The 19,056-nt window shown below is 42.0% G+C and overlaps 1 protein-coding gene across 4 annotated transcripts in view; it reads right to left on the reverse strand.

Moving 5' to 3' along the window:
* PRKN (parkin RBR E3 ubiquitin protein ligase) overlaps positions 1 to 18,193 on the reverse strand; it is a 610,775-nt gene extending 592,582 nt beyond the window's left edge. Inside the window, exon 1 of one of the 4 annotated variants that reach the window (XM_083605872.1) lies at positions 17,948 to 18,111. In XM_083605872.1, coding sequence (XP_083461998.1) covers positions 17,948 to 17,954 — 7 coding nt within the window. In that variant the 5' untranslated portion in view covers positions 17,955 to 18,111. Of the gene's footprint in view, positions 1 to 17,947 lie in introns of all 4 variants that reach the window. The other 3 variants (XM_083605873.1, XM_083605874.1, XM_083605875.1) reach the window with 3 other exon arrangements.
* Between the last annotated feature and the right edge of the window lie 863 nt (positions 18,194 to 19,056).

The following is a 19,056-nucleotide window of genomic DNA, read 5'->3' on the forward strand; positions in this document are numbered from 1 at the left end:
CCTTGAAAAACAGTACACAGATTACACTTACAGCTTATTTACATCCTTATTACATTTAAATCTTAGTTTAGTTATTAGAAGGAGCCTGGGTAACTAAGACTAAAGTCCGTCCAATCCAAGTCCCCATTTCAAACAAACAAACAAACAATAAAATAAAATAAAAAATTATTTATACCCCGCCCATCTGGCTGGGTTTCCCAATCATGTGCAGATGTCTCTGGAAAGTTCATAGGACAATAGTCCCCCGTTGTTTGTTCCTGGTATCTGCTATTGACGCATACTGATTCTTACAGTGGCTCCATTTTGCCATCATGGCTAATGACTACTGCTGGGTGGGGGGAGGGGGGAGTAATTGTGAGGATGTCAGTTTGCACAACATTTGTACCTTCCAGACCACTTTCTGGCAGCGTCCCTTGAGAATATACGACTTGGCATCTTTAATCTTGACAGTACAGATTCATTTGTGTGCATGTTTCAAAAGACTATAAAATGGCATAGAAATTGTAGGATTGTTGACATCAGGTGGCTAGATTATCTGAACTTCCAGCTCTTCATTCCTGTGCTTCTTCACGATAATAACTGAAGCTTTTCCCATACTTTGTTAAGGAAAGGTCAGAGGGGTTTACGTCATCCTCACACTTTGTTACTAGTTATGCTCAGCATCCTATTACACAGTCGCTGAGAATTCTCTGATTTGATTTACAAAGTAAAATGTCAAACTGGCACATTAGTTCATGTGTGCGTTTTACTCTTAATGGGAGAACACCCAACATTCCCAGCTAGTCTGCTTGGGAGCCCCATTTGGCCAGATGTCTGCCTTAAAAATGAAAGCTGCTATTCAGGTAAAATAATAACAAAAGGAGTATCCTACACACTCTGTAGTTTTACTTGCAAGTAAAAGCGTCAACCAGCATGTTTTGGAGGAGATGGAAACCAGGCAGTGCTATTTAATGAGTACATTTATTATAATAGGCGCACTTAGCTTAAGAAAATCAATGTTGCAGGAAAAAAGCCCACTGCTTCAAAAACCACCAAGAACACCCCCCCAAAAAAACCCCATAGGTACTTGACATAATTGCAACAAAGCTCAAAGTACCTTAATTTTACAGTTATGATATATAGCAATGCAATATGTGTAAGTTTCACTCAAAGTGAAACAAAGACAGCCAATATTGCTAGCTCTTGTCTTTCCCCACTTCTGTTTCATCTGTGAAAATGACAGAGTAAATTAAGCCTCTCTGTTTAGAATGTGCTTTATCTTCCAAAGGTTGATCATTATATTCCTTTTCAGAAATTTAAGATTTAAAAAACTGTATTCATGTTAAATCAGCTTTCTAATCTGTGCCACACAATCTCATATTGCACTGGTTTATAACCAGTTCTTATCCCAGTTCAGGTGAGCTGATGAAATAAACAGCTCCAAAAAAACAACAACTGCATTTGCAGAATGAAGATCTAACAATGCAACCTTAATATAAATGTTGACAAATGCTGACACAAGTTGTCAATAACCATTTCAATGAGTGACAATGCAAATAACCATGGCTATCTAAGTCCCGTGCAGCACTTCACTTTTATTAAGAATAGCAATGCACAGATACGGCATCGCAATGGGGAGGGGGACAGATCCCCCTGATAGCCAACAAGAAGAGAAGAAAAGAAGTGAAGGATGATACTGACATATATTGAGGGAGGGCCCTAGAAGATACCTATGTATACCTACTGATGGTACAGTTAAGGAAGGAGAATGTAGACCTGGAGGAGGTTCCCTTGCTCTTGCTTCCCAGCAGAAATGGGTGAAATGACAACAGCTGATTAGAGAAGGGTTTTTCATGGGTATCTGGATGGCAGAGAGAAGGGGTAATTCAGGCATGCTGGCTCTGCCTAATGTTATTTAAGAAGCTTTCCCCTTCGGACATCATCTTTTATTTTTGCAGTGCTACGTTCAAGAGAACAGTATCACTGTGAACCTTGCCAACTCCTCAACAGGGCTGGGGACAATTTTCCCCCCACTCATCTAAACCGGTCTACTTGCATATACAGTGGTACCTTGGTACTCAAACAACTTGGAACCCAAACACTGCAAACCCGGAAGTAAGTGTTCTGGTTTGCAAACTTTTTTTGGAAGCCGAATGTGCTCCGTTTTGAGTGTTCTGCTACCAATTTGAGTGCCACACTTCTGTTTTGAGTGTTATGCTGAGGTCTGTTTTTGTTATTTATTTTGCGTTTTTGCTTTTGTGGCTCTTTTCGTTTTGTTTTTGTGACTGTGTGGAACCCAGTTCAGCTATTGATTGATTGATTGATTGATTGATTGTGTGACTGCAGTACGCTGTTTACTGCTTCCATTTTATGGATCAGTGGTCTCGTTAGATAGTAAAGTTCATGTTAAATTGCTGTTTTAGGGCTTGTTTTTAAAAGTCTGGAACGGATTAATCCATTTTGCATTACTTTCTATGGGAAAGTGCGCCTTGGTTTTGAAACGGACTTCCGGAACGGATTAAGTTTGAGAACCAAGGTACGTACCACTGTATGTTTTTGCCTTCCCAGCAGCATTCCCCAACAGATACAGCAGCCATCTTGAAACAGTGGCAAGTACATATCAAATCAAAGCTCCATAAAACACAGTGCCTTGTGAAAATTCCAGAAGAGTCGGTCAAGGGTGAGGAATTCTTTACTTCTGCAGAATGGGGTCTCTTTGAGATAGCACCCCGAAGAACAGGGTGTCGCGAATTCCTCGCGGCGTTTTCAGCAAAACGCTCAGAGTCCCAGGTTTTTTTCAGTGCAGTATTTTTAATGTGAGCTATATACAAGTATTTACAAAAACAGTCCATACAGAGTACCTGCTCCTTAAGGCAAACAAATACTCTCCACCACAGCACCACCACACCACAGCACAACCACCACAGTTACTGTTGAACAGGCTTTCCTTTTTAAAACAGGTGATAGCCAATCACATTAATCACACTCCTGCTGAGTCACTCTGACCCAGCACTTCACAGAGTATTGCATCATCCTGTTGAAGCCTGCAGACTTACTCAGTATCCTGTGAATCCCAACACGGGTGCGAACTTGAATAATATATTGGGGGGCAAGTGAGCCCTAACCTTCATAATCGATCACATGATGTGGTGCACAGACACCATTTGAATGGCAATGCCCATCAACTTTGGGGGGGGGGTTGGCTCCCTTAAATATTTTATTGGGGGGGCAAAGACCCCTTGGCCCTAGGAGTTGGCTCCTATGCCTAAAAGTCTTGGTGGATTTTAACAAACCAAATGCTAAACTCAATGAAACAGATGCTTTATCTCAATTTCAGTTATTGCATTTTTAGTATTAGATTTATCAAACAGAAAATTAAAAACCTATGCCATAAAGGGGGAAAAAATTGTGACGCATTTGGAAGGCAGAAGAAAATTCTACCACACCTTTGAATACAATGTGCACAATATGGGCAAAATCCACCAGAAGAATGCTCGGTTGACAATCTGCACCTCTCTTACGCAGGTAAACTTTCACAGAACAGGTATGCTCTTGGAAAGAATAATGCAAAGTTCTTAAACGCCTCTGCAAACTTCAAATGCTTAATTGAAGTCAAGCAGCCAAATGCCTATGAAGATTTGGCTTTAAATGCTAAAGCACTGCCGCACTAGGTATTTAAATTTGTGTGTGATGCTTACCTGTATGGATACAAACATGAGTGAGCAGCAGGGAGTCTGCTATTATAAGAAAGGAGGGCATAAAACATAAGCATCACAAAATCAAGAGGCAAATGAAGGCGCTCGACTCTCCCTTTAATAGAACTAGAGAAAACAGATTGTGTTCATCTTGCTTGGGGCCAACAACCACATTGTGTGGAATTCAGCCAGTCTCTATCACAAGGCTCACTTAGGAGGTTTGCTATGTTAAGGAATGAAGCAGATGGAATATTTTCTTCCAACAAGATAATTCTGGAGAAAACTGTTAGAAGTACTGGGGAAAAGTTTTTAGCTTAATCTGCTATTTCAGGAGATTAAAGCAGGGGGGGGAGGGGGTAGCAAAAGAGAGATAGAAGAGCCAAATAAAAACAATTTTGCCGAAACAGAAATATTCTAATGGAAAACAAACATTTGAAGTGCTTGCTGCCAGCATTGTAAACTCTAGCTGAAATAAATGCAGCTCCTGCATTTTGCTTGGGACCTGAATCTACATAAGGAGGTCCACAGGTTTCACACAGGGGCAAATCAAGACTATTAGAGGCCCTAAATCAGGCATAGGCAAACCCGGCCCTCCAGATGTTTTGGGACCAGAACTCCCATCATCCCTAGCTAACAGGACCAGTGGTCAGGGATGATGGGAATTGTAGTCCCAAAACACCTGGAGGGCCGGGTTTGCCTATGCCTGCCCTAAAGCACTGAAAAGTTATGCTGCCTTCCAATATTTAATGCAAAATAAAAACAAAACTAAAATTTATTTTTTTGAAATGACACAAAACTTACATGTATGCTGAAATGTACATGCATGTTTGTTTGTCATGTGTTTGTTTGAGAAATCCTAAACACAAAATCAATTGCATAATAATAATTGACAAAACCAAGTAAAAGATCAAATAATAAAAAGGACTGTGAGAACAAACAAACACTGAGCAAGTATAAAAATGTATACAGTGGTACCTCGGGTTACAGACGCTTTGGGTTACAGACTCTGCTAACCCAGAAATAGTACCTCAGGTTAAGAACTTTACCTCAGAATGAGAACAGAAATTGTGCGGCAGCGGGAGACCCCATTAGCTTAAGTGGTACCTCAGGTTAAGAACAGTTTCAGGTTAAGAATGGACCTCCAGAATGAATTAAGTTCTTAACCCGAGGTACCACTGTACAGTAATCTTCAGGGATCCTATTAGATACAGACATAGGTCATAAAATCAAAATAAAATTATCTGTTCTACAATGACCTTTGAGTACTTTTAATTTAAATGTTAACATTTCTCAACAATGTGATATACCTTACTGTTCTGTACCAACAGCTCAATTAAGCTCCAGCCATATCCCAAATCTTACAATTGTGTGTTGTGCAATGGCCATTAAATGCCCAATTACCTCCCTAATACAGAATCTAAAAAGTACCTGTGCACATGCCTACAATGGACCTCAGGTTTCCCTAACTTAAGGTTGGTGGGGAATATTAATTGCTCAAGGGGAGGGAGCAACAACACACAGCCCGAAGATATCCCATCAAACACTACTCACTAGTGTAGATGAGAAACACTGGGATACGATTGCAAAGACATAAAATTGAGAGTGCTCATGTGTGAACATAAAGTGACCCATGAACAAACAAATGCCCTCATGTGGGCACAGCCCACACGTGTGTAGATGGATAATAATAATAATAATAATAATAATAATAATAATAAATTTTATTTATATCCCGCCCTCCCCAGCCAAAGCCGGGCTCAGGGCGGCTAACAACAATAAAACAGTACAAATGTACAACACAAACAACACTCTAAAATCATTCATTATAAAATTAATAATAATTTAATCATGAAATAATTGTTCATCTTTTTAGAGAAACTGGTAAAAAATAGGCAACATCAAGGAGAAGGACAGTAAAAAAATAGTCATGTGAATAAGCTCCAAATCAGAAAATTCCATTCCTAGCAGCAGCTCATCTCCTGAAGAACACAGAGAGACAAGAATGTATACAACCCGTTCTGTGACAAACTTATCTCACATCTGTGCCCCATTCAAGGTGCTACTGTTAACCTTTAAAGCTCCACAGTCTTGAGACAACATGCTTTATGGCCTGTCTTCCACTTTACAAACCCCTCACCCCAGTTGCACTCATCAAATCAACTCTGTTCCATATTACCTCACTACATGAAATCATCAACAGCTAAGGGAAGAGTTTTTACAATCATTCTGAGGATCCTGAATGACCTCAGAGTGTGATCAAATATTGTTTGTCCTTGATGGTATTCTGGAGGAGTTACAAAACTCATCTATTTCATCTAACCCTGGGGAGCTGGATATGATAACCGTGCGATATAGTTTTCATTTGCCAACTGTGGATTTGTGAGTGTTGTGGTTCAAATGGAATTATTATTGTATTTTTATGACAAAAGGAAAGGCACTGAGCAGAGTTCCAAAACCAAGGCAACACCGCAAAAGCATATATGCCAGTCTCACCTTAAAAAGTGGTGGGGTACAAGGCAAAACCTCCCCAGAAGATTCTAACATTAAATGCTGATTATCAGTATGACACAATGGTAAAAGGATGAATTAATAGCGCATAACTGAAGAGGGTCAACATAGGTGAAAAGGCCTTAAGAGAGCCTGATAAAGAAGCATACTTGAAGAGGCAAAAAAGAAAGAAGCAAGAAAAAAGAAAGCCTACTAAAATTCACATTATGTAAATACTAATCAGTTTTGTCCTGCTGTCATTTCTTTTTTCATTGAGGGGAGAAAAAAAGAAAGAAAGAAAGAACCTGAAAGGATTAGATCAATGAAAATCAGATTTTTAACATTAAGTTTCAGTAATCTGGTTACGAAGCTTTTAGTGATATTGTAATTATTCTGAAGTCTCGAACAGATGTTTCTACTGAATGTATTCCACAGAGGATACCAGATCAGCAAAGGCAAGAAACGCAAACCTTATGTGTGCCCAAAATTATTTCAGTTTATTAGAAAATTAAGACTGAAAAAGGAACCCAGCCGGGCAGTACAAACATAAAGCTGATGATCAGGAGCAGCATGTAGGATATAAACACACAGTCTCCAAAAATCTTAACCAGCTTCTGCAGTCAGAAGGAATCCTGGAGAGAGACCAGTGTCCATGTACGTCTGAACCATGGTTATGGGCAGCACAGAAAGAACAAGGGGATACCACACTTTTAGTTATTTATTGCATTTATGTCCCATCTTTTCCTCCACAGAAGTCAGGGTGGTGTATGTGGTTCTCCCCTTCCCATTAAATCCTCACAACAACCCTGTGAGATACGGTTAGGCTGAAGAAGAAGAAGAAGAGTTTGGATTTGATATCCCGCTTTATCACTACCCTAGGGAGTCTCAAAGCAGCTAACATTCTCCTTTCCCTTCCTGCCCCACAACAAACACCCTGTGAGGTGAGTGGAGCTGAGAGACTTCAAAGAAGTGTGACTGGCCCAAGGTCACCCAGCAGCTGCATGTGGAGGAGCGGAGACGCAAACCCGGTTCCCCAGATTACGAGTCTATCGCTCTTAACCACTACACCACACTGGCTGAGAGGTACTGACTGCTCCAAGGTCACCCAGAGAGTTTCATGGCTGACTGCAGATTCAAATCCTGGATTCCCAGGTCATCTCTCTCTACCCTATAGAGGAAGATGGATGGGTTGGGAGAAGGCCCATGCAAACCTGTAGCTTGCTTCCAAACTCGTAACTTTTCCTCTTATGCAAACACAGAAAATAAGGTGTCCACACATGAGACCCTTCACTAGATTTGGTGCGCACAGTCCCAAAGCTGAGGCTGCATGCATGCATTATGTTCCTTACTGGCAGGGCTTTTTTTCAGCCGGAACTCACAGGAATTTCGTTTCGGCACCTCTCTGGTGGACACCATTGCCGTTAAAAGAGAACAAGGGAGGCATTCGTGATGAGTTCTGGAACCCTTTTTTTCTAGAAAAATAGCACTGCTTGCTAGTTTGGAACATTTAATGCCCTGCAAAAGTCAGTCTTGGTAGTGCGCTGCATCTGTTTCGGATGAACAAGACTGATTCAACCTCCTCAGCCTCTCTCCCCTTCTGACCGAAAGGCAGCACATGAGATTCTGCAGTTTAGTACCCACTGTACTTGCCACAGCATTTTCAGAATGCAAGCAACGGATCAATTAAGCTGAATCACTTTCTTCCATGCAACTGCACACAAAATGCTTTGCATTTAATCATCAAAGGACTCTCCACACACAAAAATGTGTAAGGCAGAGGTTTATCACGTGGGGCATGGCTGTGCTGCAATGTCAGTCTTCTAGGAGAACTAAGTAGTTCTCAAACTGTGGTCTGTGAGATCCATTCAGGTGGTCTATGGGAAGATCACAGAACAGTCAATAATATATATACTTTGTGCTGCACCTTCTGATGATGACAGAAATTGTGGCCATTTTTACCAGGGCTGGATTACTGAATAGGTTAAAAGGGCCCCAACCTAGAACACATGATTTTCATCACAAGGCACTGGTGATGTTTATGGTTTTTTGTACCTTAAAATGCACCAGTTAAAGGGGCTCTTCTCAGTGGTATGGTTTACACACCATAATTTTCATGATATGGTGTTGTTTTTGACAGTGGTGATGCTTTTTGTTGTTGCTTTCCCATATTTAAGCCAGAAACAAAGTATGGGTGTTATCTAAACTAGTATCAACCACCCTGCTACATTGTACATGTAGTTTAACTTGATTAATTTTATCAGCTGCGCAAGTGGAGTTTTAACATGATACATTTTATCAGCTAGCCTGTGCTTATGGTTCACAACGGAATCAATTCAGCAAAACTATATGTATTGCTTTTATTAGTCATAGTTTTGTCTGCTGTGCGCTCATTTGAGTTTAATTTGGTAGAGTTTCCATATCATGGGATAATGTTTTCCTACCAGCGTTTGTGTCTGAAAAGTTCTGGGCACTTCCCATGTAATCCTATTCTTCTGAGTAAACATCTAGGTCTCTTGATACCCAGGGAGACTTGCTCTTGGTTATGTGTGTATAAGATTGCAAGGTTCAGTCTTCAAATAACTGATATTCCTTAGTGTCCTTAAGCGTGTATAGTCTACTTTTTGTAGTGCAAAAGCCAAGTAGTATCCATGAAGAGAGGTTTTGGATTATTCTCCTGGGTAGTATAAAAGCTATATTCAGTTGTGAACATGTGCCACTTAATTTTCATAGCAACCAATTAGTATGCATGATTGTTCAGGAAATATATGCATTAGAACCTTGGAAATTTGATTTAAATTGACTATTTAGATCAATCCGCCCCGCACATAACAGCTACTGATAGAGTTAGAGGCCTGATAAAATATTCTTTGCAGGTAGTATTTCTCCACTGCTGTCCAGAAAGGAAGTAGTGCTTCTACCTTGGATAACAATAACTGTCAGCAAAACAAGATGCAGCAGACTGGCACACAATATTTCAACAAATGTATGCTTTATCAAGGAGTATAGAATTTTCCTCAGTATTCCACATTATTTACTGAAGAACAGAAACACACACACACAGCTTTTTACTGAAAGCCAGACTTTCCACAAATTCCCTCTGGAATGCAAGACAGTAGCAAGAACTAAAATGAAGGGAGCTATTACAAATACTTCACTTAGTATTTTCAGTGACTGAAAAGAAAAAAAGAAAAGGGAAAAAAACCCACACAGACTAAACCACCAAACTTAACTTTTAAAAGCTTTTCAGATATTCAGACCAAGGATGCACAATCTCTTGGGGATATAAAAAAACACATCATTCAGAAGTAAACGAGTATCACTACACAACCATCACAGCTTTTCTGAACATTTCACAGACATTCCAGTCCACTTGTGAACACCTAAATCCATGAATCAACCAACCACAAAATGCATCTCAAAATATACAGATCAATTAAAATGTATCAAAAAGCATTTTAAAAAAATATGGCTAAAAAAAACATAAATATGCATCTGTTCTTTTTTTTGGTATAAATTACCATAAATTACTAATTATATAAAATTCCAAATAACTGAAGTAGAACCTGTAAAAATTACTAAGTTGAGGTGCATATAGATCCTTGGGATAAATAAAATAAGAGGCTTATGGGAATGATCTCCTTCTTCCTTCCAGTACAATATGGTTACATCACTGGTGTGGTCTGGGCCACAATATAACCGCAGACTATAATGTGTTTAATCTGGGTTTTTTCTGTTGGTTTAGCCATGCCTAAGGTTGCAACCACATGAACACTTTCCTAGTAATAAACCTCACTCAACAAGATTGGGGTTAATTTCCAAGTAATCATGTACTGGATTGTGCTGCAACTCTCTGTTGGATGGTAGAAAATTTGTTTAAGCCTTGTGTTATGTACTGAGTTGAATAGGATCCAAACTGCAGCAGTCTGATTGATCCTAGAACAATAGGATCCAAAAGGCAGCAGTCTGATTGGTCCTAGAACAATGCAGCAGTATGATTGGTTGGCAGAAACCACCCAATCATGCTCCAGATAGAAGTGAATCCACAACCTGATTGGCTTACAGTAGAATTCCGGAATTAGCCAATCATGTGCAGCCCATTGTGTAAATAATGTATATAAAGCAGATACTTTGAGGGGACTTTCATTCATTCCTCCTCACCACTATGAGCTGAATAAAGAGCATGAAATCACTTTGCGACTCTGAGTATATTTCACCTTGCTTCCTTTTCTTCCATGGTCTTGCAAGCTAGAAAACATTTAGTGAAATTGGCAACTCAGGCCCAATAGCTATGAATCATAGCAGGAATGATTTGTGACAGATCACATGTTGGCAGAAACTTCTATTGTGAGTCCAGCTGTTTTGATTAATATGAGCAGGCCCAAGTGGACAAGGGTGTGACCAAAAGCAGAAGAACATTTCTGACAACTGGGGCTCTCTCTCCAGCTTCTGAAATGCAATACACATCAGAGTTGGGAAGGTGATAACCCACCAGCTAAGGGGAAGAGAAGAAAAAATTGTCTGAGCCTGAGTTTGCAGTTGTAAGCTGGGAAGAAGCAGAGTGTGAATATATTTCACTAGAGGTAGCTTAACTGTGCTGTGGGCAGTCCCATCCAGGTAGCTAAAACAATGGTTCTTTAGGAACCAATAGCTCGGCTAGCGGTTGCTAAAGCCTATTTGCTTCCATTGTGTATATTTGTAAATAAAATGTGTCTTAGTGCTATCTCATCCAAAGCAAACTAAACCCTCCAGTCCAGCATTGTTAATGGACTTCTTACCAATGAAGGATGTGGAGAACACTATGTTTATGTGCCAGCTAGTCATCATAGAAAAAACTGTTTAGAAACTGCTGCCTACTTTTGCTTTTGTTCTTCCGTCCCTGTTCCTTGTCCCTTGTGTGTTGTGTTTTGTTAAGATTGTAAGCCTATGGAAGGATTTGTCTTAATTTGATTGTATGTAAGCCACTCTTTTTTGGCTGAAGAGTGGGGTGCAAATGCTCTAAATAAATAATATTAAATAAAAAAAGAGTCCCCTTTGCTTAATGGGAAATCTTAATTCATCAAAACAGATGTTTCAGAAGAGTTGTTTTGTTTTGTTTAGGTTTGCCCAATGACCTCCACCAACATGAATGATCTTATTTAAGCCCTGCAACAGAGATTGGGGAGAAGCTGGAAGGGGAGAGGTACCCCCGCCAAACTTCTGTAGCCTCCAGTCCAGCACCTTCTCTTTTGAAGTCTCTCACTTTAAAAGAGGGAGGGTGCATCTCTACTGTGCTTCTACTGTCTCCTCTCTCTTATTCATCTTCTGAGGGCAACACAGTGGGAAGGATTACACCCATAGTGTTGCCTAGAGAAAAAGAATGGACACCTGCTTCTGCCTACTCTCTGCTTTTCCCCTTTCTCTCTGAGCAGTATACCACAAAGGGTTGGCGATCTCACCTGAGGCTCTCTATGAAACTGTTTATTCATTTATTGGATCTAGGGCCACATTCACCCCAGCCATCCCTCCAGGGATTGCATGGCCGCAATGGGTGTGGCCTGACCATTTAATACACTTGCTTTGCACACCACAGGTGACTGATCACATGCCAGACCCCTCTGGAAGACTCTGCCTGCTCCTGGGCATCCCCTTTCTAGAGTGGCACAGCAGTAAAGACTAGGAGCCATCCAGAGGCAGCAAAAGCAGGCAGAGGCTGCTCTTTGAAGAGTAGTTACCTCTGCCTCCTTATTCATCACCTTTCTCTTGACAGTATGATGGGAAGGACTGAGTTCACAGGGCCCCATGACACAGGGGAGTGAGAGGATGAGGTGGCTGTGTTAGATCAAAGCAGAGTCCCGTGCACAGCAGAAGGATGAGGAGTACGTGCTGCATACTCTATATTGCTTTATTTATAGTTCAAAGCAAGTATATTACAGAAAGACATCTTGCCTCTGCCGGAGCAGAGAAATGCATCCTCTCTCCTCGACAGCTCGGAGAGAATCACCAAAGTGAAACTGCAAAGAACAGTGAAAAACAGGAAACCAGTGTACGTCACATCCAGTCTCCCTTTCCCGTGAGAAACTCCAACAGTACAGACTGTGGAATGTAAACACCTGTCTCGTGACAAGCCCTTTCGCTGCACAGTGAAGGAAAGCAGAAACCAACATCCTCCCCCTTTCTGTGAACATCACTGGGCAGCGTGTTCGTACAATATCAGTACAAACCCAACTTCTGCACATAGGTACAGTGTTGATCCCTGGATACAATCTTGGACAATACATCAGCAGGAATTTCATTACCTGGCATATAGGACACCGTTACGAGTCCCTTCTGAATACATTCCCTAGCATGCTGCAACTTTAATTGCAAGTGCTTTGTGCTTTGCTTACAACCTTCAGACTTCAGCAAAGCTAAACATGCTTTGTTGTCCTGGTAAACCCGGATTGGACATTTGACAGGAATTTTCATATCTTTGCACAATTGTATTAACCATTCACAATCCTTAAGTGAATAAGACAGTGCATTCAGTTCGGCTTCACAAGAACTTAAGCTAACTGTTGTTTGCTTCTTGCATGACCAATCAAACAGACCCTGATTGTACATGTAGCAAACTCCAGACGTACTTTTCCTGTCTGTAGTGTCACTTCCAAAACTTGCATCTGCAAATATCTCAAGACCACCAGACTTTCGATTGTTAAATCTCAGTCTGTAATGCATAGTGCCTTTCAAATACCGCGCTATGCGTTTCAGAGCTTTCCAATCCTTGATACTAGGATTGTTGACTTGTCTGCTCAGCAAATTACAGCTAACAGCAATGTCTGGTCTTGAACATCTGGCAATGAAGTTTAGCTTGCCTAGCACACTTCTGTACAATGTAGTGTCAGAAAATGCTTCTTCAGTGTCATCTATCTGATAACCTGTTGTCATCGGTGTGTCTACAGGGTTAGCATCCATCAGATTAAGTTTGCTTAACACATCAGCAATTTTCCGTGACTGGTGTACTAGAATGTTACCATCTTGATCTCTCTCTATTTCCAGAGATAGGTAGTTGTTTACCTCACCAAGATCTTTCATGTCAAAGTGCTCTTTCAGTTGAGCTAGGGCGTTATTGTACATTGCGACATCTTTCCAAAAGAATAATAAATCATCAACATAAAACAAACAGTACAGTTTCTTTTGCCCCTCCTCTTTGACAAATACACATGGATCAGCTTTCCCTTGCTGAAAACCTAGAGAAAACAATATTTCAGTGAGTTTTGTGTGCCAACACCGTGCACTTTGTTTGAGACCATAAAGGGATTTCTTCAGAGCACAAACAAATCCCTGTTTTACCTGTACGCCATCAGGTGGAAGCATATAAAGTGATTCATCTAGAGATCCGTACAGAAAAGCTGTATTAATATCATGGTGACTAATGTGTAGATTTTCCTCTGCAGCTAGCTTGAGCATAAGCCTTATGCTTTCATACCTCACTGTGGGTGAGTAGGTCTCGTGATAGTCTTCACCTGGTACCTGTGCAAAACCTCTGGCTACCAATCTGGCTTTGTGTCTGACTATCTTGCCATTTTGATCTGTCTTCGCTTTGAAGACCCATTTGCTTCCAAGCAGTTTCATTCCTGGAACTACTGGAACTAGCTCCCATGTTTTGTTCCTTTCTAAGGAATCAAGTTCAGCCTTCATGGCATTTAACCATGGCTCAGCTTCCTTTGAAACCAAACCCTGGATTTCTTGGAAACTAGAAGGTTCAAATACCTTCTTGGAGCTTTTAACAGCTGTTACTGCTACCGTAGCAAATTCATCAGCAAATCTCTTTGGAGGTCTGCCTTTTGTGGCTCTCTGTGACCTACGAATTAGCCTTAAGTCTTCAACACTCTCCTCTTCCTTTTTAGGAGAAAAACGACCTATTGTGAACAATGGTTCCTCCAATTCTTGATCAGAGCTTTCAGAGGGTCGCATAGAGGCTTTCGCACTCTTGAAATCCTCTGAATCACCCGATTCAGTTTCAGATTCAGACTCAGAACCTTCATCAGTGGGTGTGGGTTGTTGTGGCTGCTTTTGACTATCCTCAGTCTCATCACCGTCATCAGGATAACATTGGAAAATTCCCACATTCTCCCCCCATTTTGCATTGTACTCAACACTTCTCGTGAGCTTAATTGCCTTAGAGTCAGTCATCATTATTCTGTAAGACCCTTTCTGATAACCTAGAAAGATACCATGCAATCCACGCTTGTCTAACTTGGAATTTTGTGGTGTATGAACCCACATGTCAGAACCAAAAATTTTCATGTGTTTAATGTATGGCTTCTTGCCAAACATCTTCTCATAGGGGGTACAACCAATCGCTGAAGATAACCTGCGATTGTAACTGTAAACAAAACACGAGAGAGATTCGGCCCAATAACTCTCTGGAAGATTGGCATCATGCAGCAAGGTTTTTAACCCTTGAAGCAATGTCTGATTTGCCCTTTCCGCAAGTCCATTCTGCCATGGCGAGCGAGGACTAGACAAATCGTGTTGAATTCCTTTCTCAGTCAGAAAAGCTTCAAACTGCTGAGAAGTGAATTCTCCCCCGCGATCACTGAAAAGAGTCTTTATCTTCTTACCATGCACATTTTCCAACCAAGCACAGAATTCCTTGAACCTAGGAAAAGCCTCTGATTTCTGCTTGAGATTGTACACAAAAATATATCTGGAAAATGCATCAATGAGAACCATGAAGTACCTATTGCCACCCAAAGAGGGCGCTAGTGGTCCAACCAAATCTGCATGAACAACCTGGTATGGTTCCGTAGCTTGCCTACTAGACACCTTACCTTTCGCAGCCATTTTTACCTTGTTTGCTGCGCATGCTTTGCACTTCATGTGGTACCTGCAGGGTTTAATAGTCATACCTTCAACCAAGGCAGGCATTTTAGATACTGCCTCAAAATGCAAATGACCAAATCTTCTATGAAAATCATGAATACATTCTGCATGCAAACTTTTGTTAGAACCTGCAATGCAACAAGTGTCATCCTGCACAACATCATCATAATACAAAACAAACAAACGATCAACATATTCAGCATGCAATACATAATCATTTTTCTTTGTGATGATGCACTTCCTGTTCTTGAAGGAAACGTCAATGTTCCGCTCATTCAGCTGTCCAACGCTGAGCAGATTATGTTTGGCATCTGGCACGTAAAGCACATTTTGTATCGATAAGTCCAAACTGTGAAGAACAACAGTTCCGTAGCCTTTACTGGGAATTGTGTGGTCATCCGCCTGGTGAATCGCACCTTCCTGCGGTGTAAAAGACACAAACAGTCTCTTATCGTTGCACATGTGGTGGGTCGCCGCTGAATCAACAACGAAGAAAGATCTAGACGTCTTCTGGACCTCTGCAACCTTTGGAGTGAAGCGTGAAACCATAGCCTTGTGCTGCGTTGTCCTTGACACCGGACCTTTGCCTTTGCCTCGGCCTTTTCCGCGCGATGAGCTTTCGCTGCGCCGCTCTGTCTTGGCCCTGGGATATCTGCATTCCCTCTTCATATGGCCTAGACGTCCACACGAGTAGCATTTCACTGCCTTCAAAGCTTTGGCGCCATCTGGTGGTTCCACTGCACTATGGGACGACGTCTGTGAAGACTCCCCCTTGCCCATGCAGCTAGCACCCCGGCGATCTGCTTCATTTAAAATCACGGCAGTAACATAATCCACTGTTAGCTGAGCTGTTGGTTGCACAGCAATCTGGGTTGCAACAGACTCCCAACCTGAACCCAAAGATTGTAGTATCATGAAAGAATACACAGCCTCTGGAAAGTTGAGTCCTCTCTGTTGCAGCTCATGTCTCAGATTTTGCATCTCCATCAGATGTAAACGCACATCTCCACCTTCAGCAAGAGCCATATTATGCAGCTTGTTGAAGTAAAACATAGTGGATCCAGCTTCTGTCCTTAAGTGAGCCTCTCTCAAAGCGTCCCAAATTTCTCTGGCTGAGGTCTTATCACGCAATAGACAGAGCTCTTCCGGGGATACTATCAATGTAAGAGTTCCCCTTGCTTTGGAATCCTTAGCTGCCCATACATCTGTAACTGGAGCTGGGGGGTTGTCTGTAATTACCTCAAACAAACCCTCTTTCCGCAGAATTGCCTCTGCATACAGAACCCAGTCCGCGTAATTCTTCTTATTGAGCTTTGGAATCCCACAAGCATCCTGAAGGGCCATCATGACTCTGGCATTAGCCTTCAGCGTCATATATGCTGCTTTAAATCTTGCTGCGTCACTGCTGCAGCTGCCTTATTCCAAAAGCGCACTTAAAAGTTACTTTCGATTTCCCCAGCATAGTAACTTGTGCCTGGGAGCCTTTTGCCTATTCCCAGCAAAACGGCTTTAAAGTTAAAAGTCCAGCCATAAGGCCATTAACTAGAAGCTGGCAGGCTGCCCGGAGCAGTAGCACATACCTCATCAATCATCTTGACACGCAGAGCAGATTCCGATCCGATCTGTCCCTCTGCATTCCGATCCCTTGCCGGTACTCCGATTCGACTTCTGGGCCCATAACCACGTGTTAGATCAAAGCAGAGTCCCGTGCACAGCAGAAGGATGAGGAGTACGTGCTGCATACTCTATATTGCTTTATTTATAGTTCAAAGCAAGTATATTACAGAAAGACATCTTGCCTCTGCCGGAGCAGAGAAATGCATCCTCTCTCCTCGACAGCTCGGAGAGAATCACCAAAGTGAAACTGCAAAGAACAGTGAAAAACAGGAAACCAGTGTACGTCACATCCAGTCTCCCTTTCCCGTGAGAAACTCCAACAGTACAGACTGTGGAATGTAAACACCTGTCTCGTGACAAGCCCTTTCGCTGCACAGTGAAGGAAAGCAGAAACCAACAGGCTGCTCCTTAACTTAGGTTGTACCACCAAGGTTACAAGTGAATGGGAAGAGGCTCAGGCTTTCTTCTGCCTATGCCTAGAGGGGATGAGCTGGAGAACGAAGGTAGAGAAGCAGACAGCACTTTCTCTAGCTTGCCTGAGCTCAAGAACCACAGCAGCAGGGCAGCAAGACAGGGCGGCAGTGCCCATTTTCTGCTACAGGGCAACAGGAGGAAGAAATAAGGTAAAATAAAAATAAAAAGGTCCAGGAGGAAGAAATAACCTTTTCCTGGCTGATTACCTCTCCTCACGAGCAACAGCTGCTAATTTGGCTGCCGCTGCTACTTTCAAAAATAAGTGTCACGGTGAAAACTTTTTCTCCCTAAGGGGTGCTTAACCTAACCTGGTGTTTTGGCTCTCACACTGGGGAGGGCTGAGTGTGCAAAGTAGCATCCAGATGGAGGAGGCAGTGAGCTTTTGGTGTTACACAAGAGTAGGCTGCTCTTTTTAGGAGAAAGGTGTCTCTCCCCCGCCCCGCCCCCAAATCACTAACCAATGAATTTCTGTGATATGAACAGCATTACTGTTTGGATCAGAAGCCTGTTAAGTACCTAAAAGCTTGCTTGACTATAATTAAAGATACGTTCGTTTTTATTTGTTAAGTGGGGTGGAATGCAAAAAAAGGGGGAATATATATGTATGTACATGGAGAAATTAAAATGTTCAGCGGGTATTTTGGCAATGTACGAGCTACATAGAATTTATATAAACTGGAGCTCACAGGCTGCGGTGTCACGTGGGTGTATTTCTGTGTTCATACATAGGGATTAGGATATTCAGCAAAACTGCACTGTTCCTGGAAAACCACGAACACCCTTCACCCGCCCATTTCCCCGTTGTGCCGGGAGGGGATCAAAGGGGGACGTTGCATCCGGGTCCCACTCACCTATCATAGCCAGCGGAGGAGGAGGAGGAGGGGGCGCTCACATAGCCTGCCCTGTCCACATTCACAGCAATGTCAACCTTCAGGATACAACGCTCCCTGCAGGCCGCCGGAGCTGCAACCCGAATACTGCGCAGGCGAAGTGAGGCGCTTCTTGCGGCAGTGCACTCTGGGAAACGTAGTCTTGCTTGCTCACTTCCCCGGCTTCGCCCTGCTAATGTCTATAAATAGCGCATAACAGGACGTCGCTACAGCAATAATACACAGCACAAGCAAATATTGGTATCTGCCCTCCCGCCGCCGCCTTGTTGTGTTCAGTACCAGGAGACAGGAATAAAAGCGACGCCTGAGTCCCGCTGCAGGCATTCAGGACCTCAGTGATTTAAAGGGCGGGTGGGATAATTTGCCCTCAGCCTTTGTGAGGCAAGTGGGCGCGCTGAGCACGGCATTCCTCTACTGCTTCGTTCACAGGCATATCTTATGACCTTTTTGCCTTTGCTTACCACGTTTTCACTAGCTTTATGAGGTGGAGTGAGAGGATGTGTATTTGGAGCAGGTGCAGCACATTCATATAGCAATTTTTACGCAGGTGTAAGTCCGCTGGGTTCCACCACTCCCAAGAAATGTGTCAAAGGTGAATCAAGTGTCAACTGAAGTGTTGGAAAAGTAACAATAGGGAAGTGTGAGTTTACAACACTTCCAGGGATATTTAAGCTGCAATCCTATACCTGGAAGTAAGCTCAGTTGAATTCTGAACAGACGTGTGTATTTATTACTATTGTTGATTTATCCACCTTCTAAACCACAGTCTCAAGGAGATTTACATATTGGATAATTAAAATCAGTTAAAAACACAAAAACAACAAAGATATGCCTTGGTTAGTCCTATGGCAAATACAGCACAAACCTGCTACATATCTACTCAGAAGTGTCAATGAATTATATGATGCTTACTTCCAGGTAGCCTTTGGCTAACTAAACAATCTATGGCCTTTTAAACTGTATGGGGTGGTATTGTTTTTGTTTATTAGAATGGTATGTATTGTTTTTATATTCAAACTGCCCTGTCATCCTTGGATGAAAGGAAGTACAGTATAGAAATGTAAATAAAT

This window comes from Podarcis filfolensis (assembly GCF_964270895.1).
Source record: "Podarcis filfolensis genome assembly, chromosome: 3".
NCBI lineage: Eukaryota > Metazoa > Chordata > Lepidosauria > Squamata > Lacertidae > Podarcis > Podarcis filfolensis.